Consider the following 15,576-nt stretch of genomic DNA (forward strand, 5'->3'; position numbering starts at 1 on the left):
TTTGTGCTCTGGTTACTACCCGAAACCCTAAGTTTTAAAGTACGAGTAAAAGCGATACAGATCCCGTCAGGCTATGGTAGACATGTCATTCAACCTATTTAAATCGATGTACTATCACAAGGGTCTTGAAAATTTATTATGAAGGTTGAAAAACTACATGGTGTCGCTTTAAATAAACGTGAAAAAATGTTCACTTTTCAAGTGTGGTGAAGTTAAATGCAGTAAAAAATGCTGTGAGTACTACCCACAAGCTCTAGCGCCTGAATATAAAGAGTTTGGTTCCAAAACGTGATAAACGGCATTTAAAAAAGATTAGTTGCCTCCAAAATCAGTATTGTATCAGGTCAGTATTAAAAAGTAAATTCTTAATTTTATGCAAAATCTGTTATTCTGTCATCTTTTCTCAATTTTTCCCCAAAATCTGATAAACGTCAGTCTGCAGAATGCAATAAATCTGCTCAACAAATCACAGCCCACCATTCCACGCATTGTAAACAATATGGTCGGGGCTTTGAATACACACAAAATCCTAGTTTTCCTTATCTACTTTGTGATCAACAAACAAACAAAAACAAAATTATACTTTTGATAGCGGGGAAGAAACGTAAGCCATCAAAATCGAATAATTTAGGTGAGAGGCACTCAGGTGACGAAAAAATGCCGGCTGTTGCTTGTTCTCACACGACAGCATCAAGCTTTTGTCATGCTAACACATTGACCCCAGCGGATCTTATGAAAAACTTTCCATTATTTTATGCAAAGCCAACGAAAATCGAGCAGGACCAAAACATTTTACAGCTGATCGCTGTCAAAAAAGTTCAGCGATGACGTCCCAAGCAATGACAGTGTCCTTAATATGACAAAGTAAGTGTTTTGATTAATGCCATTAATGTTTATTTTTTTTATTTTAGTGGTTTCCTCTTGTCACTTTCTTGGTATAGAAAACATGTTTTTACCGAAATTGGTCAAAATGGATTTATTGCGTTTTGGAACCAAACTCTTTATATCTTGATTATTTATGTTTTTTCAAACATTAGGGACTGGTGGGGCATTTAAATAGATGTTAATTAAAGGGAGAAAGAGGTTTAGGCTCTATTTAATATTTCTGATGTTTTGTTATAAATCATAGTTTGGCTGTTTTTCATTTATCCGATGGATTTGTGGTTAATATTTAATGACATCTAGTTACTGTATGTAGGTTAGACAATCTCAAACATATTGTAACTTACTCTTTATTAACAGAAAGACTCCCTTGGTGACCCTTCACCTGATAGAGCCGAGTAAATTACATTTAGCTTAAAAGGTTAAGCCAGAACAATTTATGAGAGAGAGAGAGAGAGAGAGAGAGAGAGAGAGAGAGAGAGAGAGAGAGAGAGAGAGAGAGAGAGAGAAAGATGCACAATGTCTGTGTTGCAGTATCATGGTTGTATGTTATGAGGCTAGTGAATACTCTTATTGGACATTCGAGTGCTAGGGTGGTTGCTAGGGAAAATGACCTCATTATCCTGTTCAGCATCATGACCTCCTGGAGACAGTTGCTAAGCAGTACTTTCACCTTAGTAACCGCTGTCTCTCTAATCTGATTGGGTCCCAGTGGCCAAACAGAGCATCTGTGTTTGTGTTTTCACTACACACGTCTCTGTGGCTAAAATGTTTGTGTGTATTGTTAACTCATTGTTACAGTATAAATTAGTTATGTGACCCTGTCTGTGAAATTCAGGTTAAAGTCTCTGCAATCTAATAATGAGATTTGCATCAAATGTTTGATTTCAATGTCTGACATGTCCTTAACATATTAAGGTTATATTTTCACAGATGATTTATAGAAAAGCTGGGTTTTCCCAGGCAGGATCACATTATATCTTATTTTTACAACACAGCACACTGCATACTGTTTCACATAGTATATAAAAGCAGCATGCAATGTTTATTGTGCAGTATGCATATTGGTGTTTCAATCCAAACACGATTTTCATGTTTTTGAACATGGTCCTATTCATTAAGTGATATTAATGAAAGCAAAGAGTGTGTGCATGTGTTTTGTTGTAATGCTGATGTGTTTTTTAGACTCCAGAGGTGGAACAGGAAACGTGTGACATCACACAGGAAGATAAAGTGATGGAAACACCGCCGCGGAGAGTCGGACGACCCGCTCGGAAACGCAAAGCACCGGTAGTGAGTACACAGACACACACAGACAAGCATACGCACAAAAACAAACCTCATCTCAGTTGTAAGGAACACAACTGTACACTACTACTACTAAACTGTTGTAGTTTGTATACTGTGTCTTTGTCAACTTGTTTGAATGTTCATGAGCTCCAATAAAAAAACAGCAGATCAAATAAAACTTCACGCAAAATAAAAACTTCATGATAAAAACAGGGAGAGTTCACCCAAAAATCTAAATTGTGTCATCATTTATTCATCCTCATGTTGTTCTACACCTATATGTGTTTCTTTATTCTGTCGACCGCAAAAGAAGATGCAGGATTCGGGTCTTTGAAAAACTTGAAAGTTTGTGAATCTGAGGGAATAAATTCAAGGCCCTGGGAAGTTTTTGAAAATATACATACATAGATACAGGTCATTGAAAGTGCTTGAATCTATTTCATGCAATACGTTTTTTGGAAAAAATCCATATTATTCCCTGTGTAGTGTAGAATAATATCATAAAAATTCTTTAAAGACTTTTTAAGCACTCGTGCTAAACTGTTCGCTTGAAATGCTTATATCTTCTGTATGTGAATGTTGATTCATACCAAAATGCTTTTTTGAATAGTTGTGTTTGACACATGAAAACGTCTCGGGTTACATGTAACTGTTGTTCCCTGAGAAGGGAACGAGACGCTGCGTCTCCCTTGCCATACTTTCTGCGTCCCTGTAACGCCATCTTTGGCAATATTTCAGATAGCGATATACTTCCTGGTTCCCGCATCACCCTGTCTTTGTCATTAAGCCTCACCATTGGTTGAATTTGATATACACATTCAGACGCACTTACAGGCGTCTCCAAAGTGTCACAGCAGTGACGCAGCGCGAGTTCCATTAAAAGGGAACTGTAACAATGTATCTTAAAAGGTAACACGATGTAACCTTGCTCTCACTTGAAATGTGTCCCCACATTTAGTCCTTAAATTTTAGGGTATTGGAGCTGGAAAGTCCTTGAAAGGTCCTTGAATTTGAAGTTAACTAAGTTGTGGGAACCCAGAAGATGTTTTTATAAATGATGTGAAGGGCACCATAGACTTTCATAGTATTTTTTCCAACTATGGAAGTCAATGGGTGCCGTTATCTTTCTTAAAAATAGCTTTTTTTTAGCAAAAAGCTGAAATAATAGCATTTTTGTGAAGAAATTTAGATAGATTCAGAACGATTATCAAAACATACACAGAGTTTAAATGAGTAAATAACGTTTTGGCTTCAGTTTTGTCATAAATTGGGTAAGTTCGCCAGCTAGTGGATAATCGCGGTATTGCTGATTAACATAAACATTTATCAGGAACAATTTTTTATGCAAATGTTTTCTCTTAAAGGAATATTCCATTTTCTTAAAAGAAAAATCCAGATAATTTACTCACCACCATGTCATCCAAAATGTTGATGTCTTTCTTTGTTCAGTCGAGAAGAAATTATGTTTTTTGAGGAAAACATTGCAGGATTTTTCTCATTTGAATGGACTTCAATAGAGCCCAACATCCAACACTCAACTCAACACCCAACAGCCTCCTCAACGGAGTCTCAAAGGTCTATAAACGATCCCAAACGAGGCATAAGGGTCTTATCTAGCGAAACGATTGTCATTTTTGACAAGAAAAAAAAATATGCTCTTTTAAACCACACAACTTTTCGTCTAGGTCCGGTCCAGCGCGACCTAACGTAATGCGTAGTGACGTAGGGAGGTCACGTGTTACAAATATAAACGCACATTTGCGGACCATTTTAAACAATAAACTGCCACAAAGACATTAATTAGTATCAGTTGACATACAACAACGTCGGAACGCTCCTCTTTCTCAACACTTGTAAACACTGGGGCGGAGTTTCGCGTTTGTCCTCTGTGACCTCTTGACGTCATGACGTATTGCGTGGGGTCACGCTGGCGCATCACGACCGGATCTACATGACGAGAAGCTGTGCTTTAAAAGTGGATATTTTTTTATTTTTCTTGTCAAAAATGACAATCGTTTCGCTAGATAAGACCCTTATGCCTCGTTTGGGATTGTTTATTGTCCTTTGAAACGCCGTTGAAAAAAACTGTTGGGCTCTATTAAAGTCCATTAAAATGAGAAAAATCCTGCAATGTTTCCGTCAAAATACACAATTTCTTCTCGACTGAACAAAAAAAGACATCAACATTTTGAATGACATGGTGATGAGTAAATTATCTGGATTTTTCTTTTAAGAAAATTGAATATTCCTTTAAGATAACTCGTCAATGGGGGGGGGGAGTTAAGGGCATCCATTGACTTCCATAGTATTTTTTCCTACCATGAAAGTCAATGGGTGCAGTCAGCTTTATACTGATTCTGTTGAACGCAACACACAGTTAAAGTCACCCATTCACTTCCATAGTATTTTGTCAATGTTCTTACAGTGTGCTTACTATCATTTATCAAGAAGATATCATCCTTTCTTTTCAACAGAAGAAAGAAACTCATACAGGTTTAGAACAACATGAGGGGTGAGCAAATGATGACAGCATTTTCATTTTTGGGTGAACTTTAATAGCATCTTTTCCTTTCGATTTTCGTGGTATGGAAAACAACACCCGGGAGAGTCTTCTTAACTTCTCATTTTCTACTCTACGCAAGAATAAAGTCATAACGTTTCTGAACGTATCGAGGGCGAATATGCGGTGGCAGAACTTTCACTTTACTAAGGGACGGTCCCTTTAAGTTTCCTGATGTCAACCGTGAGTCTACCTGCGACTGAACCTGAAGCGTTTGCGTCCCCCCACGCACATCAGAAAGCGCAAAAGCCAACTTTACGCAGTGAATGAGAGGCACAGGAAACTGTAGTGATGCAGTCGTGATCACATAACCATACGGAAGTCTGAGAGAGAGAGAGAGAGAGAGAGAGAGAGAGAGAGAGAGAGAGAGAGAGAGAGAGAGAGAGAGAGATGCAGTGTTAGAGTGAGAGAGAGAGACAGGTGGACGCGGAGGAATCGTGTTGTGTATTCTCTGATCATGGTAAGTTTTTACGACACGTTTTTACTGTAATCACATTTTGATTATACTGTACATGCACTTATAGGAAGGAAGCGTATACGCTGACAGTTTGAAGTCTGGACACGCTTGACTGAATTTGTTGCTCATAAAAAAACCTTTGGTTTTCGAAGACAAAAATCCCTTGTGCATGAATTTCTTATACTGTTTAGAAAGTATCCCAGAATGCACCTCATGATCTGAATGAGAATGACCAGAGTGTGCAGGGCTGTAACAGGCAACAGGTGCATGATTGCTTTATGCTTTAAAGATGAGAGTTTTGAATTTTAGTTGCTCCACTTCAATACATGCATTTGTATGAATAAGTATGCACGTCTAAACGTTTGACTGATCTTTACGTGAGATTATTTCTTCATGCGTTTTATGTGTGATTGTGTAGGAGACTTTATTTAACCATTCACACATCTGTCAGCATTGACTTTCATCACTACTTCAAAGTTCTTTTAAAGCTGTAACGTTGCTTTTGAGGAACAAAGAGGTTTTGCACTCTGATCCGTTTTGTCTGCAAAAAGTATAAAAAAAGCACTTCATATGACTCATGACCTGTATTTAAAGAGACAGTACACCCAAAAAACAAAAATACTGAACCCCATGTTGTTTAAACCTGTTTCTATATTCTGTTAAACAGAAAAGAAGCTGTTTTGATTGACGATGGCAGGCACACAGTTGACAGTACCCATTGACTTCCATAGTATTTGTTTTTCCTACTATAGAAGTCAATGGGTACTGCGACTGTGTGATTACCAACATTTATCAAAATAGCTTCTTTTGTGTGCAACACATACATGTTTAAAAACAACATGAGGGCGCGTAAATGATTACAGAATGATCATTTTATGGTGAGCTATCTCTTTAAAGGGACATTCCACTTTTTTGAAAATATACTAATTTTCCAGCTCCCCCAGAGTTAAACAGTTGATTTTTACAGATTTGGAATCCATTCAGCCGATCTGCGGGTCCGGCGCTAGCACTCCCAGCACAGCTCAGCATTATCCATTGAATCTGATTAGACCATTAGCATCGCGCCAAAAAACAACCAAAGAGTTTCCACATTTTTCCAATTTAAAACTTGACTCTTCTGTAGTTACAATGTGTACTAAGACATTAAAAGTTGTGATTTTCTAGGCAGATGAGGAACTATACTCTCATTCTGGTGTAAAAATCAAGGACTTTGCTGCTGTAACATGGCTGCAGCAGGCGCAGCGACACCACGCACCGCCCGAAAACAGTCCCCTGCCATTGAAAGTTACTAAGGGGACTAATTTCTTTGAGAGTATAGTTTAAGGTGACCAGATTTTTTTATGACAACCGGAGCCATTTACTTGTTCAAATTTCAATGGTCAAGATATCATTAAAATCTCATTTGTTGTTATCTATAAATAAAAAAATGGGGACAAAACTTTTTTTTTTGCAAAAATGACTTTCTTACTTAGTATTTCTGTCTTGTTTTCATTACAAATATCCAAAAAAAATCTTAAATCAAGATGCATTTTCTTCATAAGTAAAATCCTCTAAGAAAAAAAATCTAGTTTTAAGACAAAAAATATTAAACTGGAGTGAATTTGTGCTTAAAACAAGCAAAAAAATCTGCCAGTGGGGTAAGATTTTTTGCTTATTTTTGCGAATTAAATATTTTGGTCTAAAAACTACTTATTTTCTTAGGGCATTTTGCTTATCAAGGAAATTAATCCTGTTTTAAGAATTTTTGAATATTTGTACTAAAAACAAGAGAAAAATACTTAGTAAGAAAGTAATTTTTTTAGTGTTTCTAATTTAATTAATTGAACAATTTTGTAGCCTAAATCTATTTTTCCCTTTTTTATTCAGTGCACATATATGACATGACATGAAATTACTTCTAAGGTACTTCAGCTGATTACATAGCATTGTAAATGTTAAAAACAGAGGAAATAATACAAAATGTAAACATATTTAATTAAACATGAGTAGTTAGTACCTTAACCCCGATAACTTTGACTGTTGTCACATCTTGATTGATGATAACTTGATGACGCTTTCTCGTGTGTCTCGTAGTAAATTCTTCTTCGCTAAATCAGTGGCGTGCAACAAAAAAATCAGTGTAGCTCGCGGTTCCCTCTACTGGTGAAAATAATCATTACATGACTGCTCCGGTCTGGTTCTACAAAGACTACATGTTGATCGGGGTTTTTTTTGTGTATTTGCTGGACGTGCTGTAAAACGGGGACATTTCCGGGGACAGCTCCAGTCGGGGACAGAACGGAAAACGGGACTGTCCCCGGAAAACGCGGACGTCTGGTCACCTTAGTATAGTTCCTAGCTATATCTGCCTAGAAAATCGCAACTTTAATTTTAGGTCTTAGTACACAGTGTAACTACAGAAGAGTTAAATAGGAAAATATCGAAACTCTTTGGTTATTTTTGAGCGCAATGCTAATGGTCTAATCAGATTCAATTAATTGTGCTAAGCTATGCTAAAAGTGCTAGCGCCAGAGCCGGAAATCAGCTGAATTGATTCCATAACGTTAAAAATCAAATGTTTAACTTTAGGAGAGCTGGAAAATTAGCATATTTTTTTAAAAAGTGAAAAGTCCCTTTAAGATACTTCTTAATGTGTACGACAGCTTTGATGAACTTTCAAAAATACCTTTCAGGTCTCTTTGGTGCCTGTGCACAAGCATCCACCTCAGGACGTGTTGTGTCAGGTTAAACATCAGTAGGACTCATATTTAAAGCATGGACAAAATAATTTTTCCATAAATCCTTGGTCATGTAAATGCTGGTTTTCGTATAAGAATGGTTTTATGGATCTTTGCAGATTTTTTTCTGCCGTGTTTTATGAAAAATCTCAAGCGTGTTTGGTTCCTAAAGGTCTTGTGACAGATCGCAATAAAATTAATTTGAATGATTTGAACTGGATGCAAACAAGAATGAGTTTTGAGCTCAAGAGACGAGTGAGATGTCTGGCAAATATCTGTTGAAAATATTTTTTGTGTGGTATCAGACAGGTGACTTTATTTATCTTTTCATTCAAACTGATTCATATTGGAAATGAACAGTGATCGAATGTTTATTTTCAGGTGAACATTTCTTTTAATGCTTTTCCATCAGTCCTTTGTTTATTAAAGCAATGCATCTATTGAAACCTGTACACCAAAACAAAGCTTTCTGGAAACTGCTGAATTAGATTATAAATGATTGTTTATAAGATTTTTTGAAGAAGAGTTACGATGCTGCACAAAAGATGTATCAGATTATGAACTATGATACATTTTCACAGGTAATATTTGTGATTCAGAGACATGTGTTAACGTGTATTAGAGGTTTTATCAAGTTCAGCTCGTATCTGGCAACAGGTTTTGTCCTTAACGCATTCCCCGCCATTGACGAGTTAACTCGTCAATTATACATGATTATCAGTCATGTGACCTTATACGTCATTCCAGTTGCCTGCCGCCATCTTGAGTACCTATCGAGTACTGTCTATAGCTAGCTTGCTACGATTTACAGCATATTTTCTGCCACATATCTTATTTTCTTGTTTTTAGTTTGTATATTTTATGCATTAGATTCATATAGCCATAAATATGATGCATTTACATGTCATGTCATAGAAAAATGAGCCCATGTGTCTCGTGTCTTAGTCATCTCCACTGTTATTTTTATAATCAAAAACTGATGGAAAAAAACTGTAAATATATGATGAACATAAAAATACAAACTTACTTTATCTGAGCGCAGCTCCACAGTCCGGCCCAACTCTGCAACGCAATTTCATTTTTATACAGTCTGGTATTTTTGCACCTCGTGCTCCTTATCACCTTTTCCAAAACACTCTCAACACAAAAAAGTAATCTGCAGCCGACGATCCACAATGGAGATTATATCTAACCTCTGGAGAGGTTTTCAATGGCTCTGTGAGAGGTAAGCCGGCACGCTATGCTACCAAAACAAAACATTCGGGTGCGCATGCATGTATCGGCATATGTAAGCGCAGATTTGCGCAGATGTTGATTTTACTGAAGCAAGTTGAATCCTTGTAATCGTTTCATGATTGGTTACTACCCCCATCAATCAAAACTTTGCTGGATAGGCAATGGCTGGCTTCATTTTGGCTTCATCCAGTCAAAAGCAAAGATGCACAAAATGACACCTCGTTTACCCAATGTGCGCATCCAGGACATTTTAAGTTCTCAAACCTTATCTGATTGGACAAAACAGAAAAATAAGGTGGAATATTTATAGAAACAGTTTAACGAATCAGAAAGAGATGCTTTTTTAGTGATCGTGAAACATGATCGTAAGCGCGCATGTAAACAAAGGAGGATCTTGTGGGATTTTTCCATATTTTTCGTTGTTTTGGATTAAAATGTGGGATGCATTTTCAAGAGTGGACCCTTAAGTTGCAATGTATGCTGAAGTTTTTTGGATATGTCAAAAATGATCAGAACCATATGGCCAGATATGTGAGTACCGACATTTATATTAATATGCGGTCCGTCTGCATTTCATTGAATCTATTTCACTCCAGTGTATTGATGGCAAAAACAAGCTCAGAACATGAATCTTGAATGTTTAAGCTTTCAAATAATGCAAAGTTTATGATTGTTGATTGAATATTTGATGTAAAACAAAGTACAGAAACACATAGACTGACGTATTTGTGATTTTACCGAATCAGGTACTCAAGATGGCGGCAGATGAGTTTGAGAAGTGAGTGACGTACGCGATTGACATCATCTGATATTCATATATAGAAAACGCTTCCCTGCCAATGATGAGTATTTCCGGCTTTTCCGTGGCATCTTCCGAAACTTATAAAACCTGGACGTTTCGCCCTAGGGCAAACAGCTGTATGTCCGTGTAAGTTTTGAGGATCGCTCTGAATCTGATCTCTATCAAAAGTCATTCACAAAAATGCAATTATCTCAGCTTTTTGCTCAAAATTTTGTGTTTTGAAGAACCTTACCTATATTTGAGAGGTGATAAAAAAAAGAACTAATGAAGGTAGGATGAAACTTTTTTTTGTTTGTTTGTTGGAAAGCAGAAGGTCTGTTCTTTCATTTGATATATTGTATGTTTATATATTTAAAGAAGAATATTTTTCTGGAAGGCATTAAACTTTTGTGAAAATCATGAAATGCTGGCGCTGGCTGGCAACTAAAAAAAAAAAAACAATGGCGCAGAAAGAGTTAAAGTAAACTCACACATACAGACGCAGGTTTGTCAGTCAGGTGACTGGTTATATATCACCACTAACACACTTATTATCATACAGTGAAAGTGTTACATATAATAAAAACATCACAGCTGCTGTCTAGAGACTCATGGGTTTAATAGATGAATGCAGGGTGCGATTTGCTGGGGGGTATGGTGGAGATTATCCCCTCCTCTTGTCTTTATGTACCCGTCTCTGATGATTAATTTTTTTTATCCGCGGTGGGGACAAAATTTACCCCCCCATGATTACAAATAGTCTAAAACAGGGGTCTCCAACCTTTTTGTGGGCAAGGGCTACCACAATGGATAAAACAATCTGGAGGGCTACTTTTTGATATAGTCTAATCCAAACTTTTTTGTTGACAAAAAAGTAACATCCAAGCCAAGCTAATATAAAACATATGTAATAAATAAATAAATATCACAATTGAGACTAATAGAATGTGCTTTGGCGGGCCCCTCATGGACTCTGTGCGGGCTATCTGGTGCGGTGGGCACCACGTTGGAGACCCCTGGTCTAAAATATGGCGCAAAAACAGCCAAATAATAAATCATATATCATCATATTTTACAGGACCGTCACAAAAACAAATCCAACAAATATTAGCATTGAGACGGCTGAAACTACTGTCGTTAGAATCGAGGGGAACTCCCAGGATGACACATGAAAGCAAAAATAGATCAAAAGTCTGTCATTAAACTGACTATTTTCTTAATCTGATGTCTTGTCTAAGTAGGCATAAATAGCCTATTTATTGTTATATTGACAGGAAATTGTGTTTTTTTCTATTAAATATTATAATTTTAAGTGTTTTTGCATGTCTGGCGCAAAGCATAAAGAAGGAATGCATTCTAGCTTGTACAGTTCAGGTCCCATAATTGTTTTATTAAAGAGCACCTATTTCATTCCTAAAAAACTATGTTATTTTGTGTATTTGGTATAATACAATGTGTGTTCGCGTGGTTTACGGTTAAAAAAACACAGTATTTTCCACATAACATACATTTTTGTAGCTCCAGATTAAAAAAAGCACTGATTTGAAAAGCACTGTGCCTGATTGGTCAGCTTACCTGTATGTTGTGATTGGCCTGAATACCTCTGACATCAGCCGGAAATGTGACGCTCCTTACCATGTTTAAAAGATTCAGTTGCTAACAGAAGTTAACTTACAGGCTGTAAGTCCGAAGCGGGAGGAATTATGATAATGTCGGTCTTGTCTACGTCAACAATCCCAGGAAGTAAACTGTTGCCTACAATCCGTGTGTTTGTTGTAGTCCAGGAAAAGAAATTTACGTTGGAGACGATAACTCGCGTCATCGTTTACTTTGTGGTTTGTACCTTTTGCATATCGCTAACATGTACTAATACACACTTACACACCAAAGAAAATTTAAAAACGTGAATTGGACAATAGGTGCTCTTTAAGTTTTTGTGACGGAGGCAAGCTAGTCAGTGAGAGCTGTGGAGTAAAACTAAACCTTGTTAGATGGTCCGACTCTCATGCTGGACCGGAGCGGTATGAATCTTGCTCAGGGTGGATGCGAGTAGGACTGGTAACATTTCTATACATATTTTACTTTTAACATTTACAAGAACTAGCATAATACACTGAATAATCAATAAAAGCCTGTGGTTCAAAATTTATTTTCATAAATAATAAATCCCCCCTCTGATTTTTTTCACAAATAGCACTCTGGATGAATGTTAACCACACTGCATATTGTGCATCAGAACCGTTTTAATTTACAGCTGTTCAGCTGAATGATTTGATCTTGTCATGTCACAGTTTTTGTACTTTACTCTATGCAAGAATGCTCGCATGGTTTATTGCAAGTTTAAGCTTGCTTTAGCGCCCCTTGTGGCAGTGCTGAAAATGCAGTGTGCGCTTGCTTTGCATTATATATCGCATTCTGGTACAAATCTGTGGGCACCAACGCATGAAATTAAGCTTGAAATGTTTTTGGTCATTATTCGGATGTAAAACAAACTGTGTGTGCTGGAGTTTGAAACACCTGCAGGTTGTTTGAGGTTTATGGAGTTTCTCATCTATTTAAAAAAAATAATTGGCAGCAGTGTCATAAAAGTGTGAGAGTGTCGTAACTCAGTGCTAATTAAACCAGCTACCGCTATATGTGTGTGACTGCATCGATTTATACATAGGTGTGCGTTTGCCATCTATTAACTCACAAACAGCAGTAAAACTCACAGCACCTCTCGCTGTTCTGAAACATATGGGGTTTTCGTTGTTCATCATAAAGTTAGCAGACAGCGTGACACATGCACCCCCACACCCTTAATCTTTTACTGCTTTCCTGCATATTTTCTGCACTGATGGATGATGAACAAGTTGCAACGTAATATAAAAACGAACCCTGTTCCTCAACACGAAATGTCAGAGTTTTGCAAAAATCAGCCCTGCCGTTACTGTTGTTGTTATTGAGTACAATAGGGACAGTCCCTGCTTTAAACACTCATTTAACTTCTTTGATTCACTTCTGACACATACACACTCATATCACACTGACATTTAAATCCTTGCACCATTCAAAGAGTCCTTTGACTGACTCCACCCCACCCGTCTGTTCTGGTAGGTGGATAGTTGTGGGCGTGTGACTGAGGGTGTGGCCTGTATGAAACAGGCAGGGTGTAACGGCGAAACAGAGCGTCGGGTTTCGCAGAAAAACCTTGAACGGAATGACTCCTCCCCTGACTCCACCCACCAGAATGGCATAGACACGCCTCCTGGACAAGATCAGGACTCCGCCCCTTCTACCCAGCGGAAAAAACGAGGGCGACGGAAACTTGAGCACTTGGAGAGACGTAAGTCACCCATCTATAGTTCAATATGTTCATGCTGCAGTTTAACACCAACTAATCAGACACAATAGCACATAATTCCTCATTTAACACAGACATTTTAAGATCTGAGGTTTGTCGCCACCACCACTTTAAAGCCTAGAGTATAGTTAATTTTTTGTGTGTACGTGTGTATACACGAACGGCCCTGCAAAGCAAAGCTTATTTGACTTGTATGCGTACACACATTACGCATGGCGCATTGCAATAAATTGCTATACTTCTCCTGGCCTACATACTCTTATATGCGTACAAAGTATGCACGGTTACAAACTGGTGCCCGTACAGTACATGCGCACTTTTCTGATGACGAAATTTGCGCGTTGTACTCTGATTCTTGTGCAAGTTTAAAAACTGAACTATACTAAAGGCTTAAGATCCCAAGAATTTATCACCTCACTTTATTACACTGAACATCAACTATTAACTTAACCAGCAAACCTGAAATTAAACACATTGGGTAACCATTATTGTTAGAATACTTGTGACCCAACTATACTCTTGTTTCATTTTTTGATTACAAAAAAGACAGTTCGTTGAAATGATCTTAGCATTTGTCTTGCAGATATAGAGGACGATGGCAGCAGCAGTGACACCAGCAGAGGAGAGGTGAGGACTGCCCACACATATGCCTGTTTAAATCAAAGCCCTGTTATCACAGGTGAAAAAGAAGTTCACTTCCATAATGTAGTTGAAGTGCTATATTTTCACACAAATTTTTACTTAATATACTAAAAAGTCTTCTTTGGTACTTCTTAAATGTGCCATCAAATGTAAAATTGTATTTACCTAGGCATACAGCGGGGAAAATAAGTATTTGACACATCAGCATTTTTATCAGTAAGGGGATTTCTAAGTGGACTATTGACACAACATTTTCACCAGATGTAGCCGTCAAGGCAAATATTGAATTCATACAAAGAAATCAGAACATTTAAGTATACAAGTTGAGTCATAATAAATAAAGTGAAATGACAGGGAATAAATATTGAACACACTTTATTTTATACTTTGTAGAAAAGCCTTTGTTGGTGATTACAGTTTCTAGACACCTCTTGTATGGGGAGACCAGTTGTCTGCATTGCTCAGGAGTGATTCTAGCCCATTCTTTTACAAATGGTCTTTAAATCTTCCTTGGGCCTCTTTTATGAACAGCATAAAGATGACAGCAGATTTTTATCCAGAATGTCCCGGTACATTTCTCCATTCATCCTGCCTTCAATAATGTGAAATCTGCCAGTACCCCTTGGTGAAAAGCAGCCCCAAACCATGATGCTTCCACCCCCAAACTTAACTGTTGGTATGGTGTTTTTGGGGTGGTGGGCAGTGCCATTTCTTTTCCATACATGGTGTGTAGAATGACTGCTAAAAAGTTCAATTTTGCTTTCATCTGACCATACTATAGTCTCCCAATAATCCACAGGCTTCTCCAAATGCTCTTTCGCAAACTTTTACCGAGCCTTAACATGCTTTTTGTTGAACAATGGAGTCTTCCTGAAGTTCTGCCTGAGTGGTTCTTGGCTCTCCTGATTATTCTTTGGACTCCATGGACAGGGATCTTACATGGAGCACTTGATCGTGGCCGGTTTATGGTGAAGTGATCCTCTTTCCATTTCTGGATAATGGCCCCCACAGTGCTCACACAAACATTCAGCATTCTGGAAATGTGCCTATATCCTTTCCCATCAAAACAATATTTTCAACAATAAGATTACGAAGATCTTGGGCCCTATTTTAACGATCTGAAACGCAAGTCCGAAGCGCAAAGCACAAGTGACTTTGTGGACGGATCTTGGGCGCTGTTGCTATTTTCCCGGCGGGAGAAATAAGTCTTGCGTCGGGCGCAAATCAATAAGGGGTTGGTCTGAAGTAGGTTCATTATTCATAGGTGTGGTTTGGGCGTAACGTCAAATAAACCAATCAGAACGCTATCCAACATTCCCTTTAAACGCAAGGGCGCAAGTTCAATGGCGGGTTGCTATTATTATGACGGATTTGACAGGCGCACGCCAGGAGCGGTTCACAGCCGAGGAGACCCACGTTCTTGTAAGAGCAGTCAAAGACAGAGAAGTTGTTTTGTATGGGGATAGGAGAAACCCGCCCAAATCAGCGTCGGTTAAACAGGCGTGAGAGGAAATAGCCCCAATTGTCTCATCAGCTGCGCCAAGCACTACAATGATGTCAGGAGACGGGGGAATCCCAAGCTTGCCAGCATAAATCGGGCACGCCGGGCACACAGGAGGACATCGCTGCGTCCACCCTCACCGCTGAAAGGGTTTGGGGGCTTTGAAA

The 15,576-nt window shown here is 38.1% G+C and overlaps 1 protein-coding gene across 5 annotated transcripts in view; it reads left to right on the forward strand.

The window, feature by feature from the left end:
* The window catches only part of dnmt3aa (DNA (cytosine-5-)-methyltransferase 3 alpha a), a 76,731-nt gene that overhangs the window by 15,139 nt on the left and 46,016 nt on the right, over positions 1 to 15,576 (forward strand). For 2 of the 5 annotated variants that reach the window (XM_073856504.1, XM_073856500.1), the window contains 3 exons: positions 2,068 to 2,175; positions 13,020 to 13,248; positions 13,850 to 13,893. In XM_073856504.1, the coding sequence (XP_073712605.1) occupies positions 2,068 to 2,175; positions 13,020 to 13,248; positions 13,850 to 13,893 (381 nt within the window). Of the gene's footprint in view, positions 1 to 2,067; positions 2,176 to 5,055; positions 5,193 to 13,019; positions 13,249 to 13,849; positions 13,894 to 15,576 lie in introns of those variants that run through there. The other 3 variants (XM_073856499.1, XM_073856501.1, XM_073856502.1) reach the window with 2 other exon arrangements.

This window comes from Misgurnus anguillicaudatus, chromosome 18 (genome assembly GCF_027580225.2).
Source record: "Misgurnus anguillicaudatus chromosome 18, ASM2758022v2, whole genome shotgun sequence".
NCBI classification, from domain to species: domain Eukaryota; kingdom Metazoa; phylum Chordata; class Actinopteri; order Cypriniformes; family Cobitidae; genus Misgurnus; species Misgurnus anguillicaudatus.